Source organism: Armigeres subalbatus, chromosome 2 (assembly GCF_024139115.2).
Source record: "Armigeres subalbatus isolate Guangzhou_Male chromosome 2, GZ_Asu_2, whole genome shotgun sequence".
NCBI classification, from domain to species: Eukaryota; Metazoa; Arthropoda; class Insecta; order Diptera; family Culicidae; genus Armigeres; species Armigeres subalbatus.
In genome coordinates this window covers 153,612,453-153,627,551 of record NC_085140.1, presented here as the reverse complement: position 1 = coordinate 153,627,551, position 15,099 = coordinate 153,612,453, and the positions used below count along the sequence as shown (strand labels likewise).

The 15,099-nt window shown below is 40.5% G+C and overlaps 1 protein-coding gene and 2 long non-coding RNA genes across 3 annotated transcripts; all 3 read left to right on the top strand.

Moving 5' to 3' along the window:
- Nucleotides 1–1,271: 1,271 nt before the first annotated feature.
- On the top strand, nt 1,272–1,933 carry LOC134215309 (uncharacterized). The gene is made up of 3 exons (XR_009980111.1): nt 1,272–1,418; nt 1,481–1,681; nt 1,739–1,933. It is a non-coding gene; the product is annotated as an uncharacterized LOC134215309 (long non-coding RNA).
- A 1,704-nt stretch (nt 1,934–3,637) lies between these two features.
- On the top strand, nt 3,638–4,106 carry LOC134215308 (uncharacterized). The gene is made up of 3 exons (XR_009980110.1): nt 3,638–3,720; nt 3,790–3,891; nt 3,962–4,106. It is a non-coding gene; the product is annotated as an uncharacterized LOC134215308 (long non-coding RNA).
- A 2,219-nt stretch (nt 4,107–6,325) lies between these two features.
- On the top strand, nt 6,326–9,431 carry LOC134215307 (transmembrane protein 161B). Its single transcript, XM_062694526.1, has 7 exons — nt 6,326–6,560; nt 6,736–7,107; nt 7,171–7,250; nt 7,579–7,794; nt 7,859–7,975; nt 8,267–8,407; nt 8,470–9,431. The coding sequence occupies exons 1-7, from the start codon at nt 6,558–6,560 to the stop codon at nt 9,059–9,061; spliced, it is 1,521 nt and encodes a 506-aa protein (XP_062550510.1). The 5' UTR covers nt 6,326–6,557; the 3' UTR covers nt 9,062–9,431.
- The last annotated feature ends 5,668 nt before the right edge of the window (nt 9,432–15,099 follow it).

Sequence of the window (15,099 nt, the reverse complement as noted above, 5' to 3'; positions counted from 1 at the left end):
GGAATTTCGTAAAGAGTGCTTTTCTACTGCATTCCTACTAATTATCCACTCGAAATATAATGTGAAAATATTTGTTACAAAGAATACAAAACTAAAACAAAGTTCATTTTTATTTTTCCCCAAATAATAACAATACTTCTCAATATTAGATCCGAAACGAACATAATCACAATTTCCAATGTTTGGCTCCGGCACAATAGAAAATTTTGACTTCAGTTTGACAACCTAATCGATTCTATTCGCACCACCTAGGAACGAAAGTTCTCTCGTAATAATTGTTCGTAATAAATTCTTTATGACTCTTTTTAGCGGGTATCTTTTGACAGCGCAAAATGTATGGAATATTACGTAAATAATGACATCATAAAGCGTATTTACCCTGAAACGCCAATTATTATGTCATTAATGGCGTAATCTGAATAGGATATTGGGCTTATTAAAATGCTTAATGGTTTCCTGGGTTGTCACAGGCCTGGGATTTGGGTCCTAAAATGAAGAATCGATATTCGATTTTCTTTAGGGGAACGATGAAGGTAATCATTCTAAACGTGTCAGTTTTTCTTTAAACTCAAAAATCGAAAAGAACATTGTTTAATTTGAAATTGAAAAATAGATGAAAATACTTCCTCGACATTTTCGGTCTAGTTTGACGTACGGATTCAAACGCATTAGCAAAACACCACAGGGCACTTGACTCAACCTTTGACAGTTAATATATGGGGCTGACGTTTTGGGCTGATGGTTCATTCGTTCTGAAATGTTGCACAGCCCAAAATTTGCCTTAAAATGTCCTAAACACGAAAATATTATTTTTACTGATTTAGAATTTTACCAGAATTTTTATAACAACGGTACAAGTATTCTTGACCGATGCACTATCGTTTGCAATTTGCAACCATAAACGAGGTACACGCTTAGATCAGTTAACCTATTTATGTGTTCTTGTTTCACCCATATTTGAGTATAGTACACTTTTACCTATATTATTGGTAAAATATACCGAGAAAATCGGTGAAGTTCACCGATAATATTGGTAAAGAGACTTTACCAACATATAGGTAAATTAATTCACCCATATTTGGTTGAAAAAATAGTCTTCCTAGTTCAGTTGTTTTCGTTCCGTTAATCGAAAACAACTTTGTCTAATTTTACTGAAGTCAGAGCCTTAAAAAATCGTGAACAATAAATGTAAGTATTAACATTCCTATATACCTTTCACCATTATACATTCTTACTGCTTTCATTGATATAGGTACTGAAAATGCACTCCGCAGACTGCCTGGTGCCGAATCTTACAGAACGGCTGCAACAAAGAATATGGTCCATTATCTCCAGAGCCACTGCTCTACAGAAACAGCGAGGAGCGCACTCTAACCAGTCCCAGCATGAAAAGCTCCTTTCGTTCCGGCCACGTACAGGTAAGTTTTCATATTGTGATCCTTACTTCTGTTCAATAACATATATTTATCATTTGTTACAGAGCTCAAATTCATGGAATCAAATGAAATCCAAGCAACAGGATGCTACGCTACTGGCTCCAGAAGGTGAAGCAGGAAAACCATTTTCAACACTTCTGCAGAACGGCGCCGCATCTTTCGGAACCGTATAGTCACAGCAGAGGATCCTGCTAGTTCTCTCTAATACCTCCGGACTAGTGAAGCGATGTTCCGGTCCCGTTAAGGTTAGTTCTCATATTGTTATCTAATGCATCGCTCTCAATGAAACCTTTTTATTCCAGTTAACTTAACTAATAATCGATTGGCCGCTGCAAGCTCGAATCATGTCTCTACAAGGGGAGGTTTGCTAACGATATTTTTCCGGTACTTGCTGTTAATGAACCCGGTGCGGCTGGGTTATGGATACCTGGTGATGTGTATTCTCTGTTCGTAGGTTTGCTCTCCAATATTTCCAGAATGATATCAGTCCAAATCAAACCAAGATTATTGTATTAATTCAAATATTATTTTGAATAAATTAAATTGAACTTTTGGTTAGAAATTTGATTTGCTTTTTATTTTATTTCATTAGAACGTAATTAAAATGTTTTGCACCAACAAAACGGTACAAAAAAATCACCCAAATGTGGGTGAATTTTACCTATAAATTCATCCAACTAGATTCACCCATATATAGGTAAATCCCACATTACCCATATCTAGGTGTGTGCACTTTTTGATGATTTTAGATACTCTTCACCCATATTTGGGTGAAGAGTACTCATAATCACCAAAAAGTGCACATATTGCACGTATTTATGGGTGAATTACCGTTTACCGATTTATGAGTAAACCATAATTTACCTATATTTGGGTGATTTATAGAACAAAAATTCCTAGGTGAATTTTACCTATATTTAGGTAAATATTCAAGCTTTTTTAGTGAGCGTTGCAGCAGTATTTCCGAAAATTCTGAAATTATTATTTATGAAACCATATATGAATATATTCTTAAAAACAGTAGACAATCATTTATTATAATATAAAAGCTTAATACAATTTGACTTCTGTTATTTATGATCATTACTTCTTCAGAGCAATGCATCATTCTTCAGATCAATGCGAATCAGCGTGAAAGTTCACCGAGCTAGAATTATAGGCTTCTGTGGATCCCCTCCGGAAGCACCTGGAATACTCCGCAGATCTCTATGTTAGGACCAATTCCCGGAAGATCACAGACCACAATATCACGAGTGAACTGGAGTTTCTGGTGCCAAATAGTATTGATTGTTTGTTTGATTTGGCCTCGCAAACTGCAGCCGTCCTTCTCCTGGTCTAGCTGATTGGAGACACTCGGTAATCTGGACTCGGATAAATCCAACAAAATCCAGCACATTGGTGCGGATATCGCTGAGATCATATGGCAGTTTGTTAAATAAACCTGCGATTAGATAAGAGTCAATTGTTATAAATTTTCCACAAGTTCTGGACTTCCCGGAACTTACATTATAAAGCGCTAATGCCGCCTCCCGAGCCCCTTTGTAGTTGATCAGAGTCGTAGCGTGGATACCCGGCGCCCTTGGCGAAATATTTATTAGGCGCCCCCTTTTATTAAGAAAAAAAATGCAATATTTTACATTCAATCAACATTTTGAATCTCACCTAAAAGAAAGATTAAAAAATTAGTGGATTGAAGATGCTTCTTTCTTTTCATAAAATGTTGGTCCTGAGAAGTACCAATTTTCTTTTCCCAATGTTCCTTTCCAACTAACTGACATCACAATTTATAATAAATTTTCAGCATCGGCACTGACGGTGCGGGATCGCCACAGTGCTATTTACATGGTCAACCTTTTCTTCATATGAAATTCTGGTTCGTTGAAGTTGAATGATCTGCAGCAACACATCGAGCACCACCACCAATGCGATGGATTTTTTTTGAAAATGTTATTGGCGCCTCCGCGATGCCGTATCCGCTCCGCTACGATCGTTTTGATGCGTCTTCTATACACGCTTAGATCAATTTACCTATTTATGGGTACCTTATTCACCCATATTTGGGTATAGCAACATTTACTTATAGTATGGGTAAAATGTACTAAATTTATCCGTAAATTTCACTCAAATTATTAATAAAGTGGCTTTACTCATTTATGGGTAAATAAGTTTACCCATATTTGGGTGAAAAGATTTGTTTCCACCGGTTTTCCGTAAAAAAATTCTGTTGTACAACAAGTGTGAAATAAATATTTCTATTTCTGTTGACTGGCTTAACTAATAAATGGTAAGTGAATAGACTTATTGAATAATGGATATCCACAGTGGTACCCATTCTACATTTTGTATTTGATAGGTTCCGAGACAAGTCAAGAGGCCACGGAACAGGAGCGGTACCTCACAGGAGGAATAGAAGGATCAACCGGTGAATCAACAACCGAACCCGCAACACAACCATGTAAGTCAATTTAGTTATCCATGCCACAGTGATACTGTAAAGCATTTAATATTCCGCCTTTCCCTTCCAGCCGCGCGGAAACAGATCTTTTCTACCATGTCACAAACAAATTCTGCCGCTGCGGCCTCCGCAACAATTGAACACCTGGCCACGGACGACTTATCTTGCATCGGCAGTAGGAATATTGGACAAAGGTGGGGAGATCCTGTGCCGTTCCCTGAATATCGCAAGATGATACCACAGCCTCGCAAGATGATACCACAGCCAGTGTCCCCCCGAGTGAACGGGAGAATTCACAATACCACCATCCAGCAGCCCACCTATAACTCTTTGACTTCAGCTCACGGAGCGGCGAAACAGTAGATTGTAAAGTTAGCCTATCCGCCAAATCAGCAGTCACCGACCCGTGTCCACCAGGTTGAGGTAAGTTTCAATACATTATTCTCGATGGAAAACCGGAAGCTTTTTTACAATCTGTATTTGAAATTTCACTTCGAAAGTCTCGTCGGAAATAGTTCCAATCCGGAGAAGCCATTAAGGAATACGCGCACCACTTTCGAAATGAAGCATGAGACAAAAAAAACTTCGCCACTTAAAGGTTCCGGATTTCAATTGAGTGTTGGATCCACAACTCTACTTTTACAATAATTCGTATTTTTTCACTCTTAACAGGACCACTGCGACATCGGAGAATGAAAATGCTACCCATCTCCAAGCAGCAAACGCAAATACCTGGAAGCATGTCAACTGTGGCGTAGTCCCCGAAACCTGCTGTTAGATGCCGATCTTATTTTGGTGTAGACCAAGTATTATTGTGCTATTACATTTATATTCTTCTAAATTTTACTTATTTGTTGTAATAAAATGCTATATTGTTTAAGATTTTTGATTATTTTTTAAAGTAGGATGTATTAGAAAAATTAAGAATTTTCCAAATAAAAGAAAATCACCCAAATTTGGGTAAAGTTTACCAATAAATCTCCTCCATTCAACTACCTATATATGGGTAAACTATAGGTTTACTCATAAATAGGTGAAGATCATTTCACCCATATCTGCGTATGTGCACTTTTTGGCGATTTTAGGTACTCTTCACCCATATTTGGGTGAACTGAACTAAGCGTGTACGTAAAATCTTGTTCAAGCTGAGGATTAGATCCAAACCCGCAAGTGATTGATTTTTGATGTCTGTGCTAGTGATGCATGTACGTGATTGGTTAGTTTACCTATTTTTAAACTTTTCATCAATTATCGATAATAAATAGTTGATACAAATAAATACAAAGAAGCGTTGACTCATCCTTGAGCGAATGGTCAAAAAATTTAAAATCCATCGAGAAACGACTGAGATATTAAAGTTCAAAGTTTATCATATTTTCGTGACGGATCCCGATTTTCGCAATCGTAAAGTGTACCCCAATATAGAAAACACAGACGTAGTCCTACGTCAAAAACCGAAAAATTGTTGCACGTGTAAACCGGCATGAAAAATAAAAGCGAATTAAAATTTTTGACGGAAAAGGTAAATTCTTGATTTCGGCGCCCCCTGAGGGCTGGCGCCCTTGGCGGGGGCCAACTTGGCCAACCACACGCTACGGCGCTGTAGTTGAGGAATCGTTTTCAGTCCCGAACGTTCCGGACGAAATTCCACCAACGTACCGACGAGCATAACATTCTTGACCATCTTTCGGGCTGTAGCTGAGCGGCAATTTCCGACATGGAATTGTTGTTCTTTAATTTCCACAAGCGTATTCGTAAGGAATGATTTATAAAGTTTCAGCTACGCTTGATCATGAAGATGATTAAACTGCCCCAGAAAGCGCACGTTCATTGCCTGCATCGTAACTAATCGAACTGGTGACTGCCACCGATTCTCCAAGCAAATGCGAAATCGAAATTCTGCAAAAACAAAAATAAACATTAAATCTTTGTGAGCTGTTAAATATATCTCTAACACTTACATTGTTTGCAACCATGCTACGCCTTGGGAATGCACAATTTATGAATAATTTAACGGCGACGATGAAAATAGCAGAAGAATTTTTCGAATCTCCATGTTTGTTGTGAAGCTGTTGACAAGATTTTTTTTTCATCCAAAAATGGGTTACCTAGATCACCCAAATATGAGTAAAGGCAGACTTACCAATAATATGAGTGAAATTTACAGATTTTATTAGTAAATTTTACTGATAATATCAGTAATGTTTCATTTACCCATATTTGAGTGAACAGGTTACGTATTTATGGGTGAACTAAACTAAGCGTGTAGGGCTTTAGGACCCAATTCAATATGAAGATAGAAAAGAACTCTCTCATGAAACATTCGTCCTTATCCCAGATAGAGCTTGAGTCGAGCGAGAATTTAATTTGCGAACGCGCTCATTTTCTGTCAAGGTCGTCAATGTAAACCTGATAGTTTAAATGACTTTGTTTCCTAAAAGAAACGTCATTTTTGTTAATTAAAATTTTGCTCGTCTTCTTCGTACCGCACTGAAGTGCTAATCTGTGTAAAGTGATTTCGCGTAGAAATTAATTTGGAAATTTAGCTAGTAGTGAATTAAAATTACATAATAAACAGTGCAGGATTGTGTTGTCTTACTACTGGCAATAAACTGCGATATCGAATGATTGCCCTCGTTTAAAATAGGTGCTGTACTCAATCTACAATGGTAAGATCCCAGACAGATTCAATCAGAATGCAAATGACCTATTTATAGAAATTAATTCTAAATTTAGTGTTTAACGAGAGCTTCGACACTCTCCGTGTCACGCACATTTCAGAAAGAATGTCATTGAATAAGAAAAATTACATGCTGCCGGCTTTTTGTGTTATTTCTTTTGTAGGCCCTTTTGGGAGCACAGCTGGTTATTACGCTGATTATGGTCAGCGTGATCCAGAAGTTGAGTCCACATTTTTCGTTAGCCAAATGGATTCTCTGCTCTACCGGGTTGACCCGGTATCTGCACCCAACGGATGAAGAGCTGAGGAAGCTGTCTGGCGTACCCCGGGAGAAGGGTAAGAACAAGAAAGACAAACGGAACGGCCATGTCGAGCAGGACAAACCTTCGACGTTCCATATTCCAAGAAGCTTGGACGTCCAGCTGGAAACTATCGGAATTTCGCCGTACGATATCATCCATTTGAGATACTACACCGAGTATCAGTGGCTGGTGGATTTCAGCTTGTACGCCTCGATTGTGTACGTTGTGTCCGAGGTAGATTAATTGTAGGAGTCAAATAGATATCTAGCCATTATTTTAAAATGTATTTGCTTTCAGGTGTACCAGTTCTTTTTCCCTCTTAAGGAAGAATTCAACCTCAGCATGTTGTGGTGCTTGCTAGTCGTTTTCTTTGCATTGTATCCTTTTCAAAAAACTGAGTTGTTTATCTATTTATTCAAAAGTTTACGAAGGTAATCAAAGTTGATTGCCTTCTTTTCCGGCCTTAGCTAGTCAGCTTGGGAATAATTTACAAAGTTTCAAACATGATGTTCATTTAATAGAACGTGATAGGTTTAAATCGAGTTAAACCCATTGGTGGCGTTGATTCAATTTATATAAAACGGGTAGGTCAGTTATGCGTTCGTTAGAAACGTTAGAAGTTCGATTATGTATCAGTTATTGTCCTGTTATATGCTGATTCAATATATGTACTGTTCAATTTCCTTAACCTGAGTTCCTAAAAAGCAAACTGTTAGCATCTCTTACGGTCCAGTATTTCCAAAGCGAGGAATCTATTGGGGAGCGATCAACTTGTATAGTAACCGGACTCGTTTATCTGCTAATTGCGATGGTAATTCTGATCGTGCCTGAGACAACGCTCGAAGTGGGGCTGGACCGTGCCTACAGGAGCTTCAACGAAAGTGCTTCTGTGTTTTTGGAAACCCAAGGATTGAACTCATCGTAAGTTGCATTGAAGATTACACAAAAAAAAAATGGCGCATTCAAAGTTCTACTGCTATTTCAGTGGACCCGCGTCTAAGATCGTGGTGAAATTTTTCATTGCTGTCAGCTGTGGAATTCTTGGGGCACTGTTTACCTTCCCTGGGCTGCGCATGGCAAGAATGCACTGGGATTCACTGAAGTAAGTAGGTTATGCTGAATCCATCAACCATAAACTTTCTAATCGTATATTATTTTGCGTTAGAAGTTATTTTTTATGCCATTCTTTAGTTTCACTTTCATTTTATTTTATTTTTTACTTTCCAATTTTGCACTTCGTGTATCTTTATTCATTTTTTCAATCGATTATTCTTTCTTTTCGCTAATCTTGTTTCTCGTTTTCAATAAAGTTGTTTCTTCTTTCTTGATTAACATAATTTCCTACTGCAATTTAACTTTAACTATTCGAATTGAAATTATTCGTTTCTTCCAGATTTTGCCAAGACCGAGTTTGGCTGAAGTTTCTCCTAAATCTCAGTTTTGCAATGCCATTCCTTTTAGTCCTACTGTGGATCAAGCCTCTCAGTCGCGATTATCTCACAGCTCGTGTATTTTCTGGAATGTCATCTCCAATGTAAGTCATTTCATATTTTCAAACAATTCAGACAATTCCATTAAGTTATTTCTTCATTTTAGACTATCTTCGGAAGCATTCGAAACAATACGACTGGGTGCGGTTGTGTTTGCTGTTTTGCTTCGTTTTCTGTTGATGCCGGTTTATCTGCAAGCGTATCTCAATCTGGCCTATCACCGCATCGAGGATCAAAAGAAGGAAGCCGGACGTATCACAAACGTTGATCTGCAGAAAAAAATCACTTCCATTTTCTACTACCTGTGCGTCGTAACGCTGCAATACGTGGCACCGATCTTGATGTGCCTGTTCTTTGCGTTGATGTACAAAACTCTTGGCGATTATACTTGGGCCGGGTTCCTACAGGAAGCGTTGCCCCTTGACGAGTGTTCTGCCGATTTGGATACGCAACGAGCGATGGAAGTTGTGACGGCGGATGCTTCCAGCGTAGAAGACGCTGCTGCAATAGCAGCGGATGATGCCAATATTTTGTCTGCCGCACAGACAATTCAACTCTCGCTGCAAAGCCTTAAATCAGTTTTCACCAAAGACGTCTATCGGGGGTTGTTCGGATTTGCCACGTGGTGGAGCTGCTTTATTTGGTTTGCAGCCAGCTCGTTGGGAATGGTTTATCAGTCTTATTTCACAAAATCGTAGAAAGTTTTTAGCAATTAAACGTTACGTCCAAATCGTTTTTAGGGAACGACATCGTATCGCATTTAAGTTGTAAAATGAGCATTTCTTCAGTTCATTGATCCAATGTCAAATAGACTCCAGCACAAGATACATTGTAGTTAGATATAAGTCTAAAAAATCGAGTCATACTTTTTCTCATTTAACTAGTTTGTAAAGAGAATGATCCCAACGTATTTTTTGTTTGTAAATACATGTGCTCTAACCGTGGCAAGTTGTTAAGTGATACAGCATATGGCAACTCACATGTTTTGGTTTTGATTTGATAACGAGTTGAATATTAATTAGTGACAAATTATAAGGCGGAAAATAAATTTGTATCGATTGAAACCTATTGGTAGCTTATTAACACTGTTGAAATCCGGGACTTTTAAAAAATAACTTCACAAGCAAAACTTTCTCCAAAAGTATAGAACATGCAACAGCGACATAAAGTTTTATAGCATTGTTGCGTTGCATACAAACATCTTGAGTCAACGTCAATTGCGAATCAGTTATATTGAAGCCTTGTGTTCTCGTCTCACTCACTTATTCATGAGCACTCTTAGCATGGGCCCAACATAGACGAGTTGCATCCAGTTGGCCAGATAAGTCGCGGTGTACCAGATTTTGCAGAATAGTTTATTCAACAAATGCGCAGATAGTATGGCATTAGCTTTGAACATCATTTTATTGAAGTGTTTTTATCTCCTTCGTTCGTTTTATGTTTTCGCTTCGCGTTGGCGTTATTTTCTCCCGGACCCATCATGAGAAAATCGGTGGTGCGGTTAAAGGCTTGTGCACCTCGCGGCTCTACAGCGAAGGCGTCAATGTGATGCCGGCAGCCAACGAATCACATCAAGTCTGGCTCTAAGCTTAAAGCCAATCAAGATCCTGCTGCATGATATGCAGGAGAACGACATCATCGCCGAAATGGAGGACTATTTGCTAAAATCCACCAGAGTTAACAAGATCGCTCGTTATGACCGGACGAGAAAACACCGGGATCAGCTCTATCTAGAGCAGGAGTCCATCGCGTGGTAGAATCTGAAACAAATCAGCGTCATCAACTACACTGTTGTTGACTAGGCGCGCTACAAACCTGTGCAACGGGATGTCATACAGTGCAAATTTCGGACATGGCACCCGGAATTGCCATATGACCCCTCGTTGCATCAGATGTGGTAACCGGCACGCCACCGACCAATGCGACAACAGGGAGGTAGCCGATCCCAAGTGCGCCAACTGCGGCGACAAACATGTCCTCCCGGAAGAATCTGCTTCGCTCTATACCCCGAAGCAACTGATGCCGATCTTCTCGCAGCCCGACACTAGGCTGCGTGGTTGCTAAACCTGATTCGACCAGATCTTCACTCTTGACATGTTCATCATCGAAAATGGCTGCTAGGGTGGGTCTGGGCAACTGAAACGCTTGCTCGCCTTAATGCAAAACCATCAAGCTGAAAGATTTCTTTGAAAAGAAGGAAATGACGTGGCGTCCATCACCAAATGCCGACCATGGTAGGTGATGTGGCTATTGCTCTTCGATACAATATCAACTGTTGTTAGCTGCCAAGCTTCCAACTGAGTGTTATCGATGCCATCGGGACTTGAGATTTACAGCTGCTTAGAAGCTGTTTTCTGTACTCAAAGCTTCAATATCCGTTCGGTGATATCCATTACACCTCCCTAGAGGTCAACGGATATGGTAAGATAGTTTTGTTATATTCTGGGCAATCCAAATTGTTCGGAAGTGATAGACTTTGCAGCAGTGCGTGATAGTAGCTAATATTTAATTTCGCAAGCTTACTATGTCTGAAACTTGATTATGCATATGTACAACATGTGATAGATTTAGTTCGGAAAAGGTATTGGAGGGTAACCGCCCCTTCGGTGGGGTTTGATCCCACGACCCCAGTTCGCATGACAGGTGCTTTCCCTACTAAGCTACGAAGGACCTCCGTCGTCCTCCGCAGCTTAGCGGGTACTGATGAAACCAAATTCCCAGCACCAGATACCAGCCGATCTCTTGCAATACATTTTCAGAACTAACTCTCTCAAATGTATTTTTGTACACATGTCAACCAAGTAGGATGAGTATTTAGTATTGTCCGACTCCTACACACTTGCTTCATCAGCAACGGCGCTCAATGAAGTAGGGTTGTGTGAGGTTGTGCCAGTTTGGTCGTCAGATCTCGACCCGACCACACAAGCGAAAAGAGATCGCCACTCGAGATCAGTACATTCAAAGTTAATTGCCTATATGCCGGGTCACCTGTCATGCGAACTGGGGTCGTGGGATCAAACCCCACCGAGTGCGGTTACCCTCCAATACCTTTTCCGAACTAAATCTATCACATGTTGTACATATGCATAATCAAGTTTCAGACATAGTAATTAATTTCCACACCGGGTGGCTTAATACCCGGCATATAGGCAATTAACTTTGAATGTGCTTCGCAAGCTTGTTATGCTTCAAAGCGCCTCCATACACGCTCCGACATGTTGTACAATATTGGTTCTGCCCCAGAGAACCAATCGTTTGTGGGAAAGTTGTTATTGATCTGTCCAGCCATCCCGGAACCAGTGGCGTAGCCACGGGGGTTGTTTTGGACATTAACCCCCCCCAGAGACAAAAATTTTAGAAGAAATTTTTTGATCACTCGCAAATAAAAAAATGTTCGACAAACCCCCCCAGACCAATTTTCTGGCTACGCCACTGCCCGGAATCAATATCTTTGTATTTGTGGTTCCTTCTGCAGTACTTTGGATGGAAACTAAATTTAACATAACTAGATGCTTGTCAACTTTACAACATATTAAATTGGTTTCATGTCAAAGAATGGCTAAAACAAACAAAAAAATACTTTAATATATGTTCAGGTAGGTACCTATTTACCTTTCAATTGCAGATCGTATTTTCTGTTTTAAGTCGCTTCATATTCATAACAATAAATAAACAATGTGAAACAGTTGCTAAGACACGCCCACCGTCGGAAAAAGTTCAGCGTCGCAAACTATTCGGCGTCGGAAGCAGTTACTGTCAGATTTATTTATAGCAGCTGCCATTATGGCGAATGCGGAAACCAGGAATCTAATCGAAAGACTTGTGCAACGGTGCGTACGAGAACTGTCCACTTCGAAATACGTTTGACATCAATGAACGTTTCCGAAACAGGAACGTGCAGCATGGTGAAGCGCGCTCGGAGTTCTTCTGTGGTGTTGGTTGGAATCGTCTTTTGCAACAACCACTCAGTTTCTGGACGGAAATTACAAAACGTTGGACTAGTAAACCATCTTCCGTTACAGTCAGGCTCAGTATCTTTGCCCTACTTGGTCAGAGAAATCGCAACGTTATCCCCTGTAGATACCCATCTCCAATTCCCAGGTTCCGTCAAAGACTGGATCTTGCCTACTCGATGAGCCACGTACTGCATATACCTTCTATGGTCTGAGCGGATCCAAGAAAGAACAGTAGATGAATCCGTCCACAAAAACCGTTCAGAAATAATCAAGGAGTGACTCTCACAAACATTCTGCATCAGGCGTGCTCCCAGCAGTGCAGCTTGTAGCTCCATTCTAGGAATTGATTGGTGCTTTAGTGGAGCCACTTTGCTTTTCGCCATCACTAAGGTACAAGTTACCTCATCGCCGTCGACGGACCTGAAGTATGCGACACACCCATATCCAGATTCGCTCGCATCAGTGAATACATGCAGCTGCAGCGTGGTGCGGGAACTCCTCGGGATTTCCAGTCGGCGTATTCCTTATCCAGTCCATCGTTTCCAGTTAGCAAATTCTTCATCAAGCACTTCTTCATACCATGATTTGCCAGGCCGCCAGACATATTGTAGAATAAATCTTCCATGTATAAGATACGGTGATAGATGTCCCAATGGATCATTATACAGCGCAAAGCCATTCGTTTGGTTGGTCTTCTGTCGCCATTGATGTACTCAGAAAGTTCGTCGCTCAGATTGGTTGAGAAGACAAAGACGTCTTTATTGGGTTCCCACATCATTCCCAGGACTCTCTCCCATTTGTCGTCTTTGTCGCAGACAATAGGTGGATTCTTCTGTTTAGTACATTGATTCAGGATATAGCATTCGTAGCATATCAACACTGTTACTCGCCCAATTTCTCATTTCGAATCCTCCATTTTTGTGGATATTTCTCACCTGTGTGGCTCTAACCGCAGCTTCTTCTGGTGTGTCCGCGCTGTCGTAGTAGTCATCCACATATGTTTTGTCTATAATCGCCTTTGAAGCTTCAGGAAACTGATGGTAATGATTCTCTGCGTTAAGCTTCATCACGTGTTGAGCGGAGCATGGAGAGCATGATGCTCCAAAGGTTGCAACGTCCATCAAATAAACGTCAGGGGGTTGATTAAGGTCGAATCGAAGAATAAACCGTTCGGAATGCTGATGGTAGAATGTTAGCAAATCTGGACCCTTCAGAAGTTGTGAATTGAGTGATACACCATCTACACGAGCGGCTGCATCCCACACCAATCGCTTTTTATCTGCATGTTGTACTACATTAAGTGGAAGATACCATACCTTTTTAGGGTCGGCTTCGCTGAGCTCTTCTTCAGTTGCTTTATGCGCGTACGACATTTGCACGTAATGATGTATCTGCTGATGAACATTACTTTTCAGTTCGGGGTCCTGCATCAGCTTGGATTCCAGGATCTTCAATCTTCGCCATGCCCTTGGTCGGCTATCAGTAGGGTGACCATATGAAATTTTTTCAAAGGAGGACAATTCACCCAAATCGTAGCGAAAAAGGAGGACATTTGGTTAAAAAGGAGGACATAAAAACATCGATCGATTCTTAATTTTTAATATGATTAAAAATATTATATTTGTTAGAGTTTTGCACACTAATGTTTATTGGAAGAAGTTTTCGTAAGAGCCAGCAAGTAAGCCAGCGAACAAGAGATCGTATAACAACGGAGCCGATCATCATTTTGATATTTTAACAATTCATTGAGTTTAATTAATACTAGCTACTAGGTTCCCGCCCAAAAAAGAAGTGTGCGCGTACACTTCTTTTTTGGGCGGGAACCGTTTCTGAGCTGGACCGTGAAGCCACAAATTGAGCTCGCCGCTGAGTAGCATCTGGGCTTGAAATGGCCTTCTGAATTGCTCTGGCTACCTCCTCCAGTTTCTTCACATTCCCTTTACGTTGTTTTTCCACATAATCTGGTCCGGTATCACCATCGACTAACAAAACATCTTCCGCTTCCGAATGTTCGATGATCTCCTCTTCAATCAAATACTCCGTCCTATCTAACGATTCCAGTGCTCTTGGTTCAGCATGCGTTTCTGCAACAACTGCGGCATATGTATTGCTGGCTACCCCTTTTTGTTGCCTTTACTCCTGCTTATTACGGACGCGTTGTCGACAAGATTCTTTCCTGTGACCAGGTGCTTCACACAAAAAAACAGTTGTCCTTGTGACCGTTATAATACACTCGTCCTTTTCGGTGACCCACCTCGATCGTCGGTGGAATGTTGGTTTTCCAGGTATACACCACGCACTCCGGTATGCACATGACCGAGACCTGATTCCGTTGAGAATTGTTCACGAACAACACGTTCGACTTTTCCGTATTGGCCTAGCGTCAATGATAAAATATCATCGCTTAGCTCCGGAGGCAAATCGAAAATACGAACTGTGAGGGTGAGATATATTAGGAGTTGGGCAATCCACTTTTAGAGTGCATTGATGATAGATATGCAAATATCTTATAACGGTTTGGTTGCCAACACTAACTAGTAAATAGCAGGCCATGACTTTGCCCCTTTCCTCGTGGGACAACAAACGGAGTCGCACGCGCGATTCGACAGCACACCCCGTGATAGCTCGTTCGGCAGAACTAGGCTGCACATTTGGAGATCCTGCCAGGTTGTTCCTGATTGGAAATAATTGTTTTGTAAGTATCCTGTGGGCGTGATTGGGACATTTTTTCATCGGTTTCGACTTGTAATGTCGAAGACGCTCTGGAAGACCGTCGTATT

Excerpts from the sequence above, each read along its gene's own strand:
- LOC134215307 (XM_062694526.1), top strand. Across the intron at positions 7,251-7,578 it reads CTAGTCGTTTTCTTTGCATT|CAAACTGTTAGCATCTCTTA; the intron begins GTATCCTTTTCA and ends GTTCCTAAAAAG. Across the intron at positions 8,408-8,469 it reads TCTGGAATGTCATCTCCAAT|ACTATCTTCGGAAGCATTCG; the intron begins GTAAGTCATTTC and ends TCTTCATTTTAG.